We start from the raw sequence: 15081 nt of genomic DNA on the forward strand, positions 1-15081 counted from the left end.
ACAGAGTGGAAGGTTTGAGGAGAGCTCAGGTACTACAAAGTGGAAATTAAAACAAAAACGCCACCTCATTTAAAGCACAACTACAGACGAGTGAAATTCACCTGCTACCAAGGGAATGCCAAGCAAACAATGCTGTTAAAGCCCTTTCCAATATACATGCATTTATTATTATTACAATGAATGCCTGGCTCTATTGTTTTTGTCACTCCAGTGCGCACACACACACGTTCTGTCTGGGATAAAGGCCTCCGGACCGGATGCTTTGACATCTTCACTGCAGTTCAGAAATCAATATACTTGCGTTGTTTCCTGCCACATGTAATCTTTCTTGTAAATTGCAAATGCACACCTTCACACTTACAAGGATGAAGTGACAGCAGAATACGACCCCACTGCCCAAACTGCCTTACAGAAAGAGCAAGGCCCTTCAGGTGCTGCTGCACTCAAACTCGCATCAGTTCCAGCTACCATGGCCAATGGTTGGTGATGGGAGCTGTGGCCCAGTATGAGTGCCTGGCCAGAGGAGGAATTGTGGAGGCTGCCTCCCCATCCTGACCCTTCCAGGGAGGAGGAAGAGGAAGACAGTTTTGATTTACAACAGGGGCTTGAGGAAGGTCACAGCTCAGAGGCAGATGAGGGGGAAAGTTGGGAAATAATGGGAGAGGAGGAGGAGAAAGCAGCTGATGGACACGGTGTCTTTAGAAAGCATTCCAAACCCCCCTCTCCCAGAACCCGGCAAGCCTGAAAGTAGGAGAGCAAAGAGCTCAAAGACAGAGGGGACGTAGCAGCACCCGTGGAGGAGAGGAATGAGGAAGTGGGAGAGATGGGGGTGGAGATTCACTTGGGACGCCATTATCCAAGAGGCTGGGTTCTATAGCCTTGCTCTGTAAATACTAAATAAAAATAGGACGGTAAGAAACATTATCTTGTCTTTGTACATTCCTGGGCAACCAGCCAGGAGTGGCTGGCAGCAGCCTGATACCCAGCAGCATCTGAAGAGATGCAAGTTTGCCACCCCTGCCTTCCAGGCTGAGGCTCCATCAATCTTTTTGCTTTCCAGTCTCTAGTGCGGCCCCTTCTTTCTTTTTGTCCACCACTTCACAGCAATTTCCTTTAACAAATGTTTAGCGTAGCAAGATACAACAATTATTCAGATATGACACCTACACTTCAGTGGCTACAGCGAGCAAGCAGGTTTTGTAAGTACTTTGCTTATCCTGATCCAAAAGGAGATAGGAAGTCTAATCAAAAACTAGAACATCAATTACAAAGCTCCCAAATTAATTTCATCTGGGAGCACGAAAACTAGGAGTGCAAAATGTAATGGACAAGATTCTCAACAGCCTTCTGACCAGGAAAGAAAGATGATAGATTATCAACATTTTAATATTTCTGCCACCTAGGATGGCCAAAAGCATCAGCCACAAATGCTGTTCTAAGAGGATATGTAATATGTTAATTCATAAAGGCAAGACAGCATTGCAGGGGATAATCGTGTCATACAAAGCAACCGTGTGTTATGATATCCATATGCAATAGTATATCCTTTGAATATACAGTGGTACCTCGGTTTATGAACACAATTGGTTCCGGAAGTCTGTTCATAAACTGAAGCGTTCATAAACTGAAGCGAACTTTCCCATTGAAAGTAATGGAAAGTGAATTAATCCATTCCAGACGGTCCGCGGAGTAAGCGTTCATAAACTGAAGCGGACTTTCCCATTGAAAGTAATGGGAAGTGGATTAATCCGTTCCAGATGGGTCCACGGAGTACTTAAACTGAAGCGTTCATAAACTGAAACATGGGTGTAATTGGTTCCGGAAGTCTGTTCATAAACTGAAGCGTTCATAAACTGAAGCGAACTTTCCCATTGAAAGTAATGGAAAGTGAATTAATCCGTTCCAGATGGGTCCACGGCGTTCATAAACCGAAAATTCATAAACCGAGGTGTTCATAAACCGAGGTTCCACTGTATGGTATTTTAAAGAGACTTGCAATCAGCTGTCTCCAATCAGCCTGAGAATACATAATTGAATATTAAAGAATCACCCTGTTTAACCCAACACATGCCTTTGCAGCTGTTTCATCAGACATTTTTCTTGTCACACGAAAAACAAAGGTTACAGCCATGTGGACACATGAGAAAAAAACACAAAATCTATTTTAAGGCAATACCTTTATTAAACCAACCAAAATGTTACCAACTACACCCATGACTTCAACATTATCCCAACCTTTCCCTCCTTCTCCCCTCCCCCTGGTTTTATTGACCATCTGGCCGGATAAAGAGGTTGGGAAGATTCGGAATCATGCACATTTTTTGCAACATTTTGGATTTGGGCATTCACCCAGTCCAAAATTAGGGCTTTGCTGGAATCCCAGTACCTGTGCATATCAGTGGTGGAAAACCAGTAAGCACAAGAGCGCTACCACACACAAAAAACCAATCCAAATTTCACTACCAAATGTAAGTTATCCAATTCCCATAATTCATCTCTGCACTGAAAATATTTCCCCTTCCTTGGGTAAAAATTGCACTTGCCAGTGCGGTTTTCGAGGCTGTTAATCTCATGTATGCCATTTTGGTGATGATCTCATTGAATTGTACCCCTAAGGTATTTTTATTCTTTTCATACGCTCAGTATGAAGTATGTTTGCAAGACATCTGGAGACTGCTTCTGCTATCTTCCTTTAGATGTCTTCCTCCTTAAAAGAAGAAAACGTCACTACGAGATGTTTCCCTTGACAAAAATCACTAACACTTTTTAACAGCCATTGCAACCTAAACTATGTAACCAAGTCAAGTGTCATTTCGTCAGCATGTGGAGCTGTCATTCAAGATGGAAGGCAGGAAGAAATTGGGGACTCTGAAGTTCCTCAACAATATTATATCTAGAAGTGCTACAGTAACCCGGCAAGTTTTATTTCCAAGACAAATACTATGTGGCTGATTATGCAGTTGTCCCAAGCTTATCTTTTGTCTGGTTGTATCTACTTAAATTTCCATAAGGACATAAACATTTCATAATCTTGGTGTGCAAGCTATCCAGGCTGGAATAAGAGTGTGTGTATCACTGAAAGCAATGGAAAACTTTCACACTAGAATGTCCAAATTCTACGATTCTGTGAATCTTCACAAATCCCCATCAGGAAGCAAAAAGAGGTGCGTCAAGTTCACCGTTGGGCTGCCATTCATGGTTGAAGGGTCACAAATTGGGAAGGCCTGGACTAGTAGGTTGAACTGGAGAGATGAAAACAATCTATGCTGCAATCCTGGCTTCTGAGCTACGAAGTTCACATGGTGGCTTTGGATAAATCACCATCTCACAGGACCAAATTAGATGCTAAAGGCACCATAGTGGTTTAGCCCTTTCCCCCCACCCTGCTAGGGTCCCCATTAGCAGGGGGAAAATTTGATAATATGGTGCCCTGAGCTTGGACAAATTTGGTGCCCTCGCCCTGCTAATTATTTCCTATTTTAACAATAATTCCTTTTGGTACAGTTGCTTTTTGAGGATCTTCTCAGTAGGTGCCCAATAAATATAGGATAGTATTATTTTGCGTCCCTTCAACTTGGTGTGCTGCGCAGGAGAACCACCTGCACCTAAATGTGAGGCTGGTATTAGGTTCATCCTCCCCAACTGTGATTGCTCTGGAGGCAAAACACAATTTGCAGCCTCTGAGCAGTAATTTTTATGAGGACTGGCAGGGGAAACAAAAGGTTTAAACATCCTCCAACCCATAGTCCCAAAACTGCCCAGGCTTCTCTTTGGCTGCCATTTATATAACACAAAAACCTGCATGTCAGTTTACACAAAGTCTAGCTTGGTCCTTAGTGATCATGAACACGTCGGCATCTCTTGGGGCCCAACTACAAGTTACACAAAGTTCTGTGTAATTTCTACCACCCCCAAACATTTCCCTCTTAAGCCCCCACCTTTTGGCAGAGAAAACATACAATGAACCTGAAATATACTCGGAGTCGAGAGTGAATTTCATGCTCTTTATTCAGCTCGTAGTCATCAAGGAGAAGAAGAGAAGAAAAATGCCCTTTTCCCAAAACCATCTGCTTATATACATTATTTACACAATGGGCTTTGCGTGATTGGCTACTTCAGGGCTACACCTGTGGGCCAATCAGTTTGTGGATTGACTTCTGCCCTCCGCCTGATTGGCTGCTCCTGCAGGCCAATCAGGTTGTGGATTCACTTCCACCTGGAGTTGGATTGGGTGGCTCCTGCGGACCAATCAGACTGCTGATTCTGGATCCTATTGTTCTATGATTCAGCTCAGTACATAACAGAACCCATATAATTTCCCTGCAGGGGGGAAACCCAATGAAAGGTGCTTTTTAAAAAAGGGGGGGAATGACATTCCCTTTCTTCCATTCTTATTGAAGTTTCATCAGTTGCTTTTTGCTTTAAAAAATAACAGTTGTCTAAAATAATAAGAAGCTATGTAGCTTCAGTGTTGTTGTGAATACAATATAGATTTTTTTAAAAACAAAACAGTGTTTGCCTTCTGTCCTTGTGTTCACTGCCACCAGTTCCAAGTGACAGATCAGAAGCTACTTCCAACCATTATAAGGCGTTGTATCCTGTATTTTGTAATGTTTTCCCTCTGGGTTGCCAGAAACAACATTTGCTTTGATGTGTTGGTTTTCCTCTGAAACATCCATCCTTGTGAACCTCACATCTTGCTGGGGATAGAAGCCCTTCCTTATTAAAATGAGGCAAATGGGAATAGCTGTCTGGAGCAAGACTGCTCTGAGCACTGGCTGACAATGGGACATAGCTGCCAAGTTTTCCCTTTTCTCGCGAGGAAGCCTATTCAGCATAAGGGAAAATCCCTTTTAAAAAGGGATAACTTGGCAGCTATGCAATGGGAAGGTGCTTTTTCCTTTCCCATCGTGCACAACCACCCGACAGATTTCTCCCGAGCACCCCTTGTGTTTCTACCAAAGCTCTTTGGTCCGAGGCCTCTTTGTCAGCCTCCACATCCTCAGCAACGAAAGCAGCGCTCTAAGGATTTCCTCAGGAAGGAATTCTTTGTCAGAGCCAAGAAGCTACAAAGACAAGAAGGTCTCACAACAGGAGACAACAAAAGCAACACTAATTCTTCAAGCATCACAGTGTGCACTCAATCACACATAACAGCCAGACTCAACCCAACAAGGGCTACACAAGGTGCCCCAAATTCCAGAATGGGCAGCCACCACACAAGAATTATTTTACTCATGCCGTCCCTCCATCCTGGAATGAGCAAGATTCTTTGTGTTGTCAGTCCTCCTCCCACCAAGGCCTCAGAGGCCTCATTGATGAAAAGCTCCAAGCAGCTGGAGAAGAAAGGGAAAGGGACCCCAGGAGGGACCTCACTGACAAAACCCAGAAGTGTGTTTGCAACCAATAGTGCTGGAGCGACACAGCTTTACCACTACTGTATCCTTATTATTTCTGCTGTGGTGGTTTGTAGTGGTGTAGAACAGTAGCACTTTGCAGGAGACATTGTTTTTAGAAAAGCACCGCGAGAAATACAAGTCCTTGTCCCCAAAGGGCTTACAATTTAAAATCTGACCATATAAGGAGGAAAGGAAAAAGAGAAGAATATGAACAGAAGCACTTGAGTAAAATAATTCTTGTCTGGGGGCTCCAACTATTGTTAGTTGATGAATCAGGTAACATTATCACAGGAGGACAATTGCCTTCACTCTGCGGTATTACAACCGAATTATAGTACACCCAGTAAAAGTCAGTAAATTCCCATTCATTCAGAACCTTTCACAAACACTTTCTGTAATAAAAACAAATCCTTTAGAGAAAATGATCATGGAGCTAAACAGAACATGTAGCTTGGTTTACAGAAAATGAATTAGTGAAAAAAACATATTAAACCAGAAAAAAGAAAGGTGTCAACTCTTATCTAATTAAAGCTTTAGGCATGCCAACAGGGTGGAACTGGGCACAATACTCAGATTTTTGGATGGCAGACAGAAGCAGGGCTGTGTTTGAGCAACTGCCTCCTTGCTGTCTGTTTCCCTCAGAACCGTAGTCTCCAGGTAGGGAGCTGAAAGGATATCAGGACATATTTGCTATGTCTAGAACAGTTATGTCTCTAGAAGGTGAGGCCAGAAAGGGAAGCTCCAGTGAGGCCACAGGCCAAAGATGAGGTTACTCTTGGAAAGAACTACAAACAGCTGCCAGCTGCAGCTGGCACCGAATGGAAGGCAAGGCAGGGAGCCCAGATACAGAGAAAAGAAAGTGCCTTCATGAAAACAGCAGCAGCAACAACAACAACTGCAAAATAAACCTTAAAGGGCCAAGTGTACTTAGGCTCTTGGCCACATCTCTCTGGCCAGCCAAGTCTTCCCAAGACCTATAAAATGGGGAAATACCCAAACAGCACCGATCAGCTAACAGCACATTCTGTTTCATAGTTTTGCATTCGTAAATTTCCATTCCGCTGTAAGGAGCCTGGGAGCATGTGTGATTCCTGTAGACACGCTTGCGGCAAAAAGACACGGGAGGTGTCGAAAAAAGTTTATTACACATTTCTGATGGAGGACAGCGGGGAGCTCCCTGTCCTTCCTCACTCTTGCCTACGATTCCAGGTTCATGTGCTCTGTTAGGTGAACAGTATGCTATGACAAATGGCACCTACAAAAAAAACGGCAAAATGGAGAGTTCCAGACACCCAGCCATCATCTGTTCCCCCCAAAGATTCCCCATACCATGCCCTTCTGCCAGTTTTCATTTACTTTTCCTAGCTCTTCATTCAGCTATTTATTTATTTATTTGCAGCTTTTTGCTCCCTTAGGGTCCCCACCCTCAAAAAACTCCCCCCCCCCAGCAAACCTTGGGGCTCTTCTTTCTCACTAAGGCCTGTTTTTGCTATGTGCCTGAGCTCACCAGATGACAATGGCGATATTATGGGAACTAAATTAAGTATCATTTGAAATCTATTTCTCACAGTGTTAAAAAATCAGTATCTTAAAATTTATATGCAATTCTTATATCAAATGATATCAACTGAAAGGTTTATTGTCAGTTCCATGTGCGTTTGTCAGAATGAAGCTTAATGACCATTTTGTAACATGATGGGCACCTGATATTTTATACAAGAATGGCTTGTTTGTTTTTTGCATTCAATTGTCTTTTACAATATCAGTAAAAAAGATCAAATTAATCATTTAAGAAAACGTAGATATTCAGAAAGCAAAAACGTTATCTTTGTTGCTATCACAAAATATATGGAAGAAAATGAGCTATTTATTAAAATAATCATGTTCATTCTATTAATTCACAATTCAATCTTTGGACTTCATCCACCTAAGTACTGTAAGAAGATAAGGAGCTGCTGGATTAGAAATAGGTAACTCACAACGGCTGCAGCTTCAGGACTGGATAGTTATAACCAAAGCATTTCAGCAACATGTACTGTGTGAAGAGCATCCTTTGTTTGCTCAAAATGTATAGCCCCCATCAGATCCAAAATTAACTGGGCAGTTCAAAACATTAACTAGAAAAACAACCCTCACCAAATGACAGGCTTCACTGCTATAGGTTTCCACTTGGCTTACACTGACTTGAAACAAAGGCGAAGCCTTCTCAGCCTGGTGAGGAGAGGAAGTTTCTGTGGGAGGGGAAATAAGGCCCAGAAGCACTGCTTCCTATCCCCTGGTGGGGGTTCACCCTAGACCACCCATGGAAGCAGGAAACAGAGCCCTCAGTTTGCCGCACGGCAAGGCAATCAGATCAGCACCACATGAAGAGGTTGGGGGGCGGACAGGGGTGGAGAGAAGCAGCCCTTGGAAATTGCATGGCCTGGACTCACCCCACACCCCACAGACTGAGAGCCTTTGCTGGTCAAAATCCTGACCTATCAGTGGGCTCTGCATTCTCCTTTCATCAATTGTCTAGTAGGAAAAAATCATCAACTTTGGGATTTTTTGGCATTTCAGATAACTAAAACGAAATTTAGGCTTCACTTCTCAGTTTTTGGTGGGATTTAAGCACAACACTAGGGGACCCAGGTGGCGCTGTGGGTTAAACCACAGAGTCTAGGGCTTGCTGATCAGAAGGTCAGTGGTTCGAATCCCTGTGACGGGGTGAGCTCCCGTTGCTCAGTCCCAGCTCCTGTCAATCTAGCAGTTCGAAAGCACGTCAAAAAATGCAAGTAGATAAATAGGAACCGCTACAGCGGGAAGGTAAACGGCATTTCCGTGTGCTGCTCTGGTTCGCCAGAAGTGGCTTTGTCATGCTGACCACATGACCTGGAAGCTGTACGCCGGCTCCCTCGGCCAATAATGCGAGATGAGCGCGCAACCCCAGGGTCGGTCACGACTGGACCCAATGGTCAGGGGTCCCTTTACCTTTACCTAAGCACAACACTAATGAACCAAGATAAGCAGCTATCATCAGCATAGGAAAATACCAAGAAAAAGACCCAGTTTTGAAACAATATACTGTAGTACATATTTTATTCAGAAAAATGCACATTTTACTGAAATATGCATGCATAACTGCTCACCACCTTCAGAATTCATCTGTCATTGATTATCACTTTCTCTGTTGTTTTCCTGTCTTTTTTATTGTAAGCTCCCTGGGGGCAGAGGGCTATCTTTGCCTGTGAAACTACCTGCCCCCATGTAGAGTGATGCTGCTGTATACAACGAACACCTCAGTAGGGTTTACCATTTGCTAGATTCAGATGAAATGGTGGTCTGTGATTTGCCCCAAGCCCAGATCAGTAAGCTCCTCCCTTGGCATAGATAGAGGGAGCCTGAAGCCCAAGACCTGTGCATTCTCATTACACCACAGCTTGAAATCATGCCTCAAAGCAGCTTCTGTGTGTTAGCGGCAAAAATACATTCCCGCTAATCTTGCTTGAGTCTGCAGCTCAACCCACATCCTACCCACTGTGAAAGATCACCTGTCTTAAGAGGAATGGAAGTCCTTGTCTTCAGGATACTCCCGAGAAAGCGTGGCTTCCTTCCCTTTTTGGAGGCTGGGGTGGGAATAAAAACCATGATCTACAGAAGGTCAGTAGTAGCTTTTGTAACTCTGAGGCAGAGCTGAGAGAAGTACCAGGAAGTTTGACTAAAAAAGCAACAACAACCTCAAGACCCAGTGAAAAAAAGGATGGGCAAAGTGAGCTCTTCCGACTGAAGTGTCCGCTGTTTCCCACCAGATGTGCTGAGCTGGACAAGCAGAAGAAGGTAAGTGGGGAACTTTGAAAGAAGGAGCTCTGCTCTTTTAAATGGTCACCTCCACCCCCTCTTACGTCTTCAGTTTCCGGCTGCAATAAATAGCCGCTGTTGACATACCAAAAAGAGAGAGCTAAAAAATAGTCTATTTTTAGGAAACCTACTTGTAGTTCACTTTATTTTTAGTATTTAACTGGACTGTTTCTAGGGGGTGGCAATGGAGGGGGAGGCAATCTTGGAAAATGCTCTGAAAGGAATGTTGTTTGAGGAGAAAGATTTTCCATTACTCAGTTTAATCCCAGTCAATATGTGCAGAGAACCAGAGTGGGAAAATAATGTTGGTATGGACACAGTCCCCCCCCCCAGGGAGTAGATTTCTTCTGTAGAAACCGGGGGGGGGGGTAACTTGTAGTTCTCTAAATGTTATTGGGACTCCAACTCCCATCAGCCCAGCCAACATGGTCCATTTTGAGAGATGGGAAAACCCTGCCTTAAACAGCCTAGCCTTTCCAGACAATACTCGTGTTTTTAAAAGAGTTTTCAGAGAGTTACGAGGTGTGCAAGACACAACTGAAGGACAATTGTAAGAGAAACGTGTTTGCATAAGCCAAGAAGTTGGCGTAAGTGCTATAAGCCAAGAAGTTGGCGTAAGTGCTGCGTGAATCTACTCTTCTTCCCACAAACACTAGCTGAATTCAAGAAAGCAACAATTCAAAGTGCTAATTTGGCACTGGAGGAGAGGTTTAACCTCATTGCCTTCATTTTTCCCTGGGGTCAACCCAATTTCCAAAGCCACAAGATTGGTCCTGCAAGGGAAAAGTTCACCAAAGGCAGGATCACAGGTCCATGGTGTAGTAGACGTTTGCTAGCTGAAGGTCGCGGTCCCTCGTATCTGAAATGAAAAGGATCAACCTGCAGGTTGAAAGACTCCTGTCTGAAATTCTGGTGAGCTGCTGCCAATTAGTGTAGACCAGTAGTTCCCAACTGGTAATCTGTGGCAGCACCATTCATATAACCAAAACTACCATAGAGATAATAGCGCTGTCTAAACCACAGAGCCTAGGGCTTGCCGATCAGAAGGTTGGCGGTTCGAATCCCCGCGATGGGGTGAGCTCCCGTTGTTTGGTCCCAGCTCCTGCCCACCTACCGGTAGCAGTTTGAAAGCATGTCAAAAAGCAAGTAGATAAGTAGGTACTGCTCCGGTGGAAAGGTAAGCGGCATTTCCGTGCGCTGTTCTGGTTTCGCCAGAAGCGGCTTAGTCATGCTGGCCACATGACCCAGAAGCTGTCTGCGGACAAACACCGGCTCCTTTGGCCCATAGAGCGAGATGAGTGCGCAATCCCAGGGTCGTCTGTGACTGGACCTAACGGTCAGGGGTCCCTTTACCTTTACCTTTACCATAGAGATATCAACATTTTCAAAAGTCCACCATATTTAGCTAATTGGAAACCACTTGTGTAGACCATTCTGGGCTAGATGAACAATAGTCTGACCTGGTATGAGGTAACTCTGTATATTCCTTAGTCCGGTGTCCGTCCCCAATGGGCACCATGATACCCTGAGACCAAGGCTCCTTGCCCATCCCTATTTTATTTTATGTCTGCTTGGCTGCAGAGGAATGGTGGGAGGCACCGGCTGGAGAACCACCAAGGGAATAAAGCTCAGAACCTGGGGATTGGTGGTGGGACGACAATGAGTGATTAGAAGCAGAAGATGGAGAAGACTGGGAATAGGAGGTGCCAGAAGCTGAAGAGGTAACAGGGCTTAGGACTCGGCTATACAGCTGCAAATACAGTGGTACCTCAAGTTACAAACACCTCAGGTTACAAATGCTTCAGGTTACAAACTCCACTAACCTGGAAGAGTTACCTCGAGTTAAGTACGTTAACCCCAGGATGAGAACGGAAATCGTGTGCCGGCAGCGCAGCGGCAGCAAGAGGCCCCATTAGCAAAAGCACACCTCTAGTTAAGACAGTTTCAGGTTAAGAACGGACCTCCAGAACGTTCGTAACTAAAGGTATCTGAGGAAGTGTGCATGCACACGAAAGCTCATACCTATGACAAACTTAGTTGGTCTCTAAGGTGCTACTGGAAGGATTTTTTTATTTTGTTTTGACTACGTCAGACCAACACGGCTACTTACCTGTAACTAGAGGTACCACTGTAAAACGCTTTGAATGTGTTGTAAAGCGCAATATACAATTGTGACACTAGATGGCGACTGTGAGCTAAAGCAAATTCAATGCATTTTTCAAAACGATTTTTAAAAAAACATTTTGACACCGTTTTTAACGTGTGTGTAGATTCCACCTTAGTGATCTGAGAGAGTCTGTAGCAGAGAAAAGATTGGAAGCAGAACCAGGGGAGTGGGAGGAGGGAGGCCAAGAGGCAAAAATGAGTTAGGCTGCTGAAGAAGCATGGGTGTCTCCCCCTCCTGCTATCACAGGACCAGGACCAGGAGAGGCATTAAGTGGGAGAAGCAAAGGCAGACACAAAGGCAGACACACTGGCACAGTCTCAGATTGCTTGGGTAAAGCCCTGAGAGACAGAGACTTAAAAGTGGCAGTGGGAAGGAAGGAACCTTCAGTCTCCATAACTGACTCATCAGGGCAAGACCTACTCCTGACATATTATTACTTTTTGGTTTTTTGTTTTTAAGAGTAGACGTTTTGCCTGGATATGCGGATGGGGGCGATTCTGAGAGGCAGTGTCTTTAGTAAGTCAACACAGTGATAAATAAGAACTCTCTCTTAGCAAAAGCACAATGCACTCGATAGTAACAAGGGAGAAAACCACCAGCAAGGTGCAGAGTTACAACCACTTCCTCTTCTCCTACAGAGAACAAGAATGAGGTTTTCAGTATTCTTCATATACTGTCCTTACTGCTTTCTCACTTGTCCTTCCTTTCCTCAGCTTCCTGTTCCCTCAGTCTTTCCTCTCCCCCAATGTTGCATTGTGGTTTAGTGATGCACCACTTTGGGGCTTCAAAGTAGTGAGCACCATTTTGATAAAAGAAAGAAAGATACAGCAAAGGTAAATACCATCAAGTCCATCACTAAACACCCACCATTCAGGCCAGACAGGCATTTATGAGCCACATCCATACACTTAGCATGGAAGCAGCGGATCAGCATTCCACCCCTCACTTGGAAGCCTGGCTAACTTGCATCCCTCCCACCCTGGGGCTCCTAAGAGCAGGCATCCCCAAACTTCGGCCCTCCAGATGTTTTGGACTACAATTCCCATCATCCCTGACCACTGGTCCTGTTAGCTAGGGATCATGGGAGTTGTAGGCCATAACATCTGGAGGGCCACAGTTTGGGGATGCCTGCCTAAGAGTGTCCATCTTTCCATCCGCTTCTGTTTGTCAGCCAACTCTTCTTACAAACATCCTGCTCTGTGCTTTTTGTCTTTCATCTCCCTTATTTCCCAGGAAGTCGTCTTCCTACTCATCTTTCTGGCCCAAAGTTTCTGGGCCTCCCTACCTTCATACTGTTTTCTCCTACCACAGACACATTCACTTTGGGGAGTCTTGCACGTGGAGAGTGTGGCTTCAAGCAGATTGGCTACAGGTGTTTTTGTCTTCAAAGAAATGATGCAAAAACCAATCATTTCCACATATCCCACCCAGAAACGTCTATAATCCTGTGGCCTGCCTCAAGCATTTATGCGTATCGCGGGACCAAGGTGTTAAAAACCCTGTTCCCAGATTGCCCACCTTTTAAAAAGTTTAATAGTTTAAAAGCAGTCCTACAGGGATGGGGGGGGTGGGGAGTCTGGTTGGGACCACAGCAATGGTGGAAGGAGGGAGAACATCTTCTGACTTGATCCACCCAAAGCTGAAAGGTGGCAAATAACTCCCGGAAAGGGTTAAAATGGGGGGGGGGAGCATTAAACAAACCTTCTACCAGTACCACAATCACAATCAAATTGCCTCTCCCTCTGTTACTGCTTTTAATATTTTACAAAAGCAACTCACGTCTAGTTTGGCTTTGAGTGTCTATGAACTCTCAGCACCAGAAAAGTATACATTGAATAAGTAAGTTATTTATATGCCCAGAAGTTTTAGTTTTTCATCTACTTATAAACCAACCCTGTCCTTAAATAATAAATTGCCATGCTCACAGCCATAGCTGCTAAATGGAGATCCTCCCCTCCCCCCCCCCCCGGAATGACTTAAGTATGAGAAGGCAGATAGAAATCTGGAAAATCCCCCTTGGAGCCAGGTAGAGTCACGGGTGCCCAGAGCTGGGTGACTCAGGTGGGTGGAGTCCGGAGCACAACCATTGATCTTCAGACAGCAGTGGCTTAAAAAAAACAATCCAGAAATATTCCAGTTCTAAATACAAGCTCTCTTTGTTTACATGGAAGCTATCATGCCACAAGTTCAAAAGCCTGCTTTTCGCAAGAACAGCATCCACAGGCCCCTCCTGGCTATTGAGCTGAAGATGACCAGACACAATGCAAACAGTTCCTGTGACTTTAAACAAGGAAGAAATGTCAGCTTTGCTCCCTACCCTAACACCTGTAAAAATTCAGAATCTTGTACAGCTGTTAAAAGAAAACAAACCCCGTTCTCTTTTACATCTCCTTCCCCCAGCTGAACCCAAACTTAAATTAAGCCACAGCTCCACAGTCACCCACCCATACCCACAAGAAAACTGTAGACCTAATACAGGAATGGCACAGCAGCAAGCTTTCTCTAGCACAGGCCTGCACAACTTATGGCTCACCAAGCCAAATACAGCCCACCAGACAAACAACTCCAGCTTTTGCTCTCTGCCCGGGACTATTTAAAAGGGCCACTTATTGGCCACATGACAGGCGGTCTTCCTCTTGCTTGGCTCTTGAGTTGTGCAGACCTGATCGAGTGCAATGCACAGGTGAGTACATTCAGCCAAGTCTGTGATCCGGGCCTGGGAAAATGTTTTTTTCGCTCAAGGATCACATTCCCTTCTGACCAGCCTTTAGGAGGCTTCATGTCACTGGCAGGCAAGGCCTAAAGCAAAAGTGGGCAGAGCGAGAGAGAGAAATGTAAATTTTAGCCTTCGTACAGTACACGAAACTTCTTCACACTCAGTCATCTGTCTCCATGCAGGCAAGAAAGAGGCATTATCAGAGTTCAAGCCTTACATTCCAGCAAGGCGAAAACATTCAAGGAGGGTGCAAAGCAGGGGCAACTGAAAGGTGTGGCTTGAAAGGATGTGTTGCCTGGGGAAGAGTCCTGAGCACCCACTAGAGAGAAGCATGTAGGGCTGCATTTGCCCCCCCACCCCAGGCCTATGGTTCCCCATCGTTGCTAAAACCCGACACAAATTTACATGGCAGTAGTAAGCACTGTTAAAAGAGCATGCATACAATCAGTTGGTTTGGCTATACTCCTCTGCAGACTTACTCAGGAGCAACTCCTGTTGAAACTCATCCAGGCTGTCAGTGTCTATGAGTGGTGGTGGTGGTGTTGAACTAGTTGCTGGGAATCACTGGAAGCAAGAGGGCTGTTGTGTTCATGTCCTTGTTTGCAGGATTGGCCACTGTGAGAACAGGATGCTCGACTAGGTGGGCCTTCAGCCTGACCTGGCAGAGCTCTTCAGATTTGGACTGTGATATACCCTGGTGAAAAGACCATGAACCTGTAGTGGAGGAGGAGGACTTTGGACTTGATATCCCGCCTTTCATTCCCCTTAAGGAGCCTCAAAGCATCTAACATTCTCCTTTCCCTTCCTCCCCCACAACAAACACTCTGTGAGGTGAGTGAGGCTGAGAGACTTCAGAGAAGTGTGAGTAGCCTAAGGTCACCCAGCAGCTGCATGTGGAGGAGCAGGGAAGCAAACCCGATTCACCAGATTACGAGTCCACCGCTCTTAACCACTACACTATG

At 44.9% G+C, this 15081-nt stretch overlaps 1 protein-coding gene across 1 annotated transcript in view; it reads right to left on the reverse strand.

Moving 5' to 3' along the window:
* LOC132592420 (uncharacterized) overlaps nucleotides 1-15081 on the reverse strand; it is a 29066-nt gene that overhangs the window by 12612 nt on the left and 1373 nt on the right. Inside the window, exon 2 of the mRNA XM_088674847.1 lies at nucleotides 14599-14833. Within this exon, the coding sequence (XP_088530973.1) occupies nucleotides 14667-14833 (167 nt within the window). The 3' untranslated portion in view covers nucleotides 14599-14666. The remainder of the gene's footprint in view (nucleotides 1-14598; nucleotides 14834-15081) is intronic.

The sequence above is a fragment of the Zootoca vivipara genome, chromosome 7 (genome assembly GCF_965207765.1).
Source record: "Zootoca vivipara chromosome 7, rZooViv2.hap1.1, whole genome shotgun sequence".
In the NCBI taxonomy this organism is placed as follows: domain Eukaryota; kingdom Metazoa; phylum Chordata; class Lepidosauria; order Squamata; family Lacertidae; genus Zootoca; species Zootoca vivipara.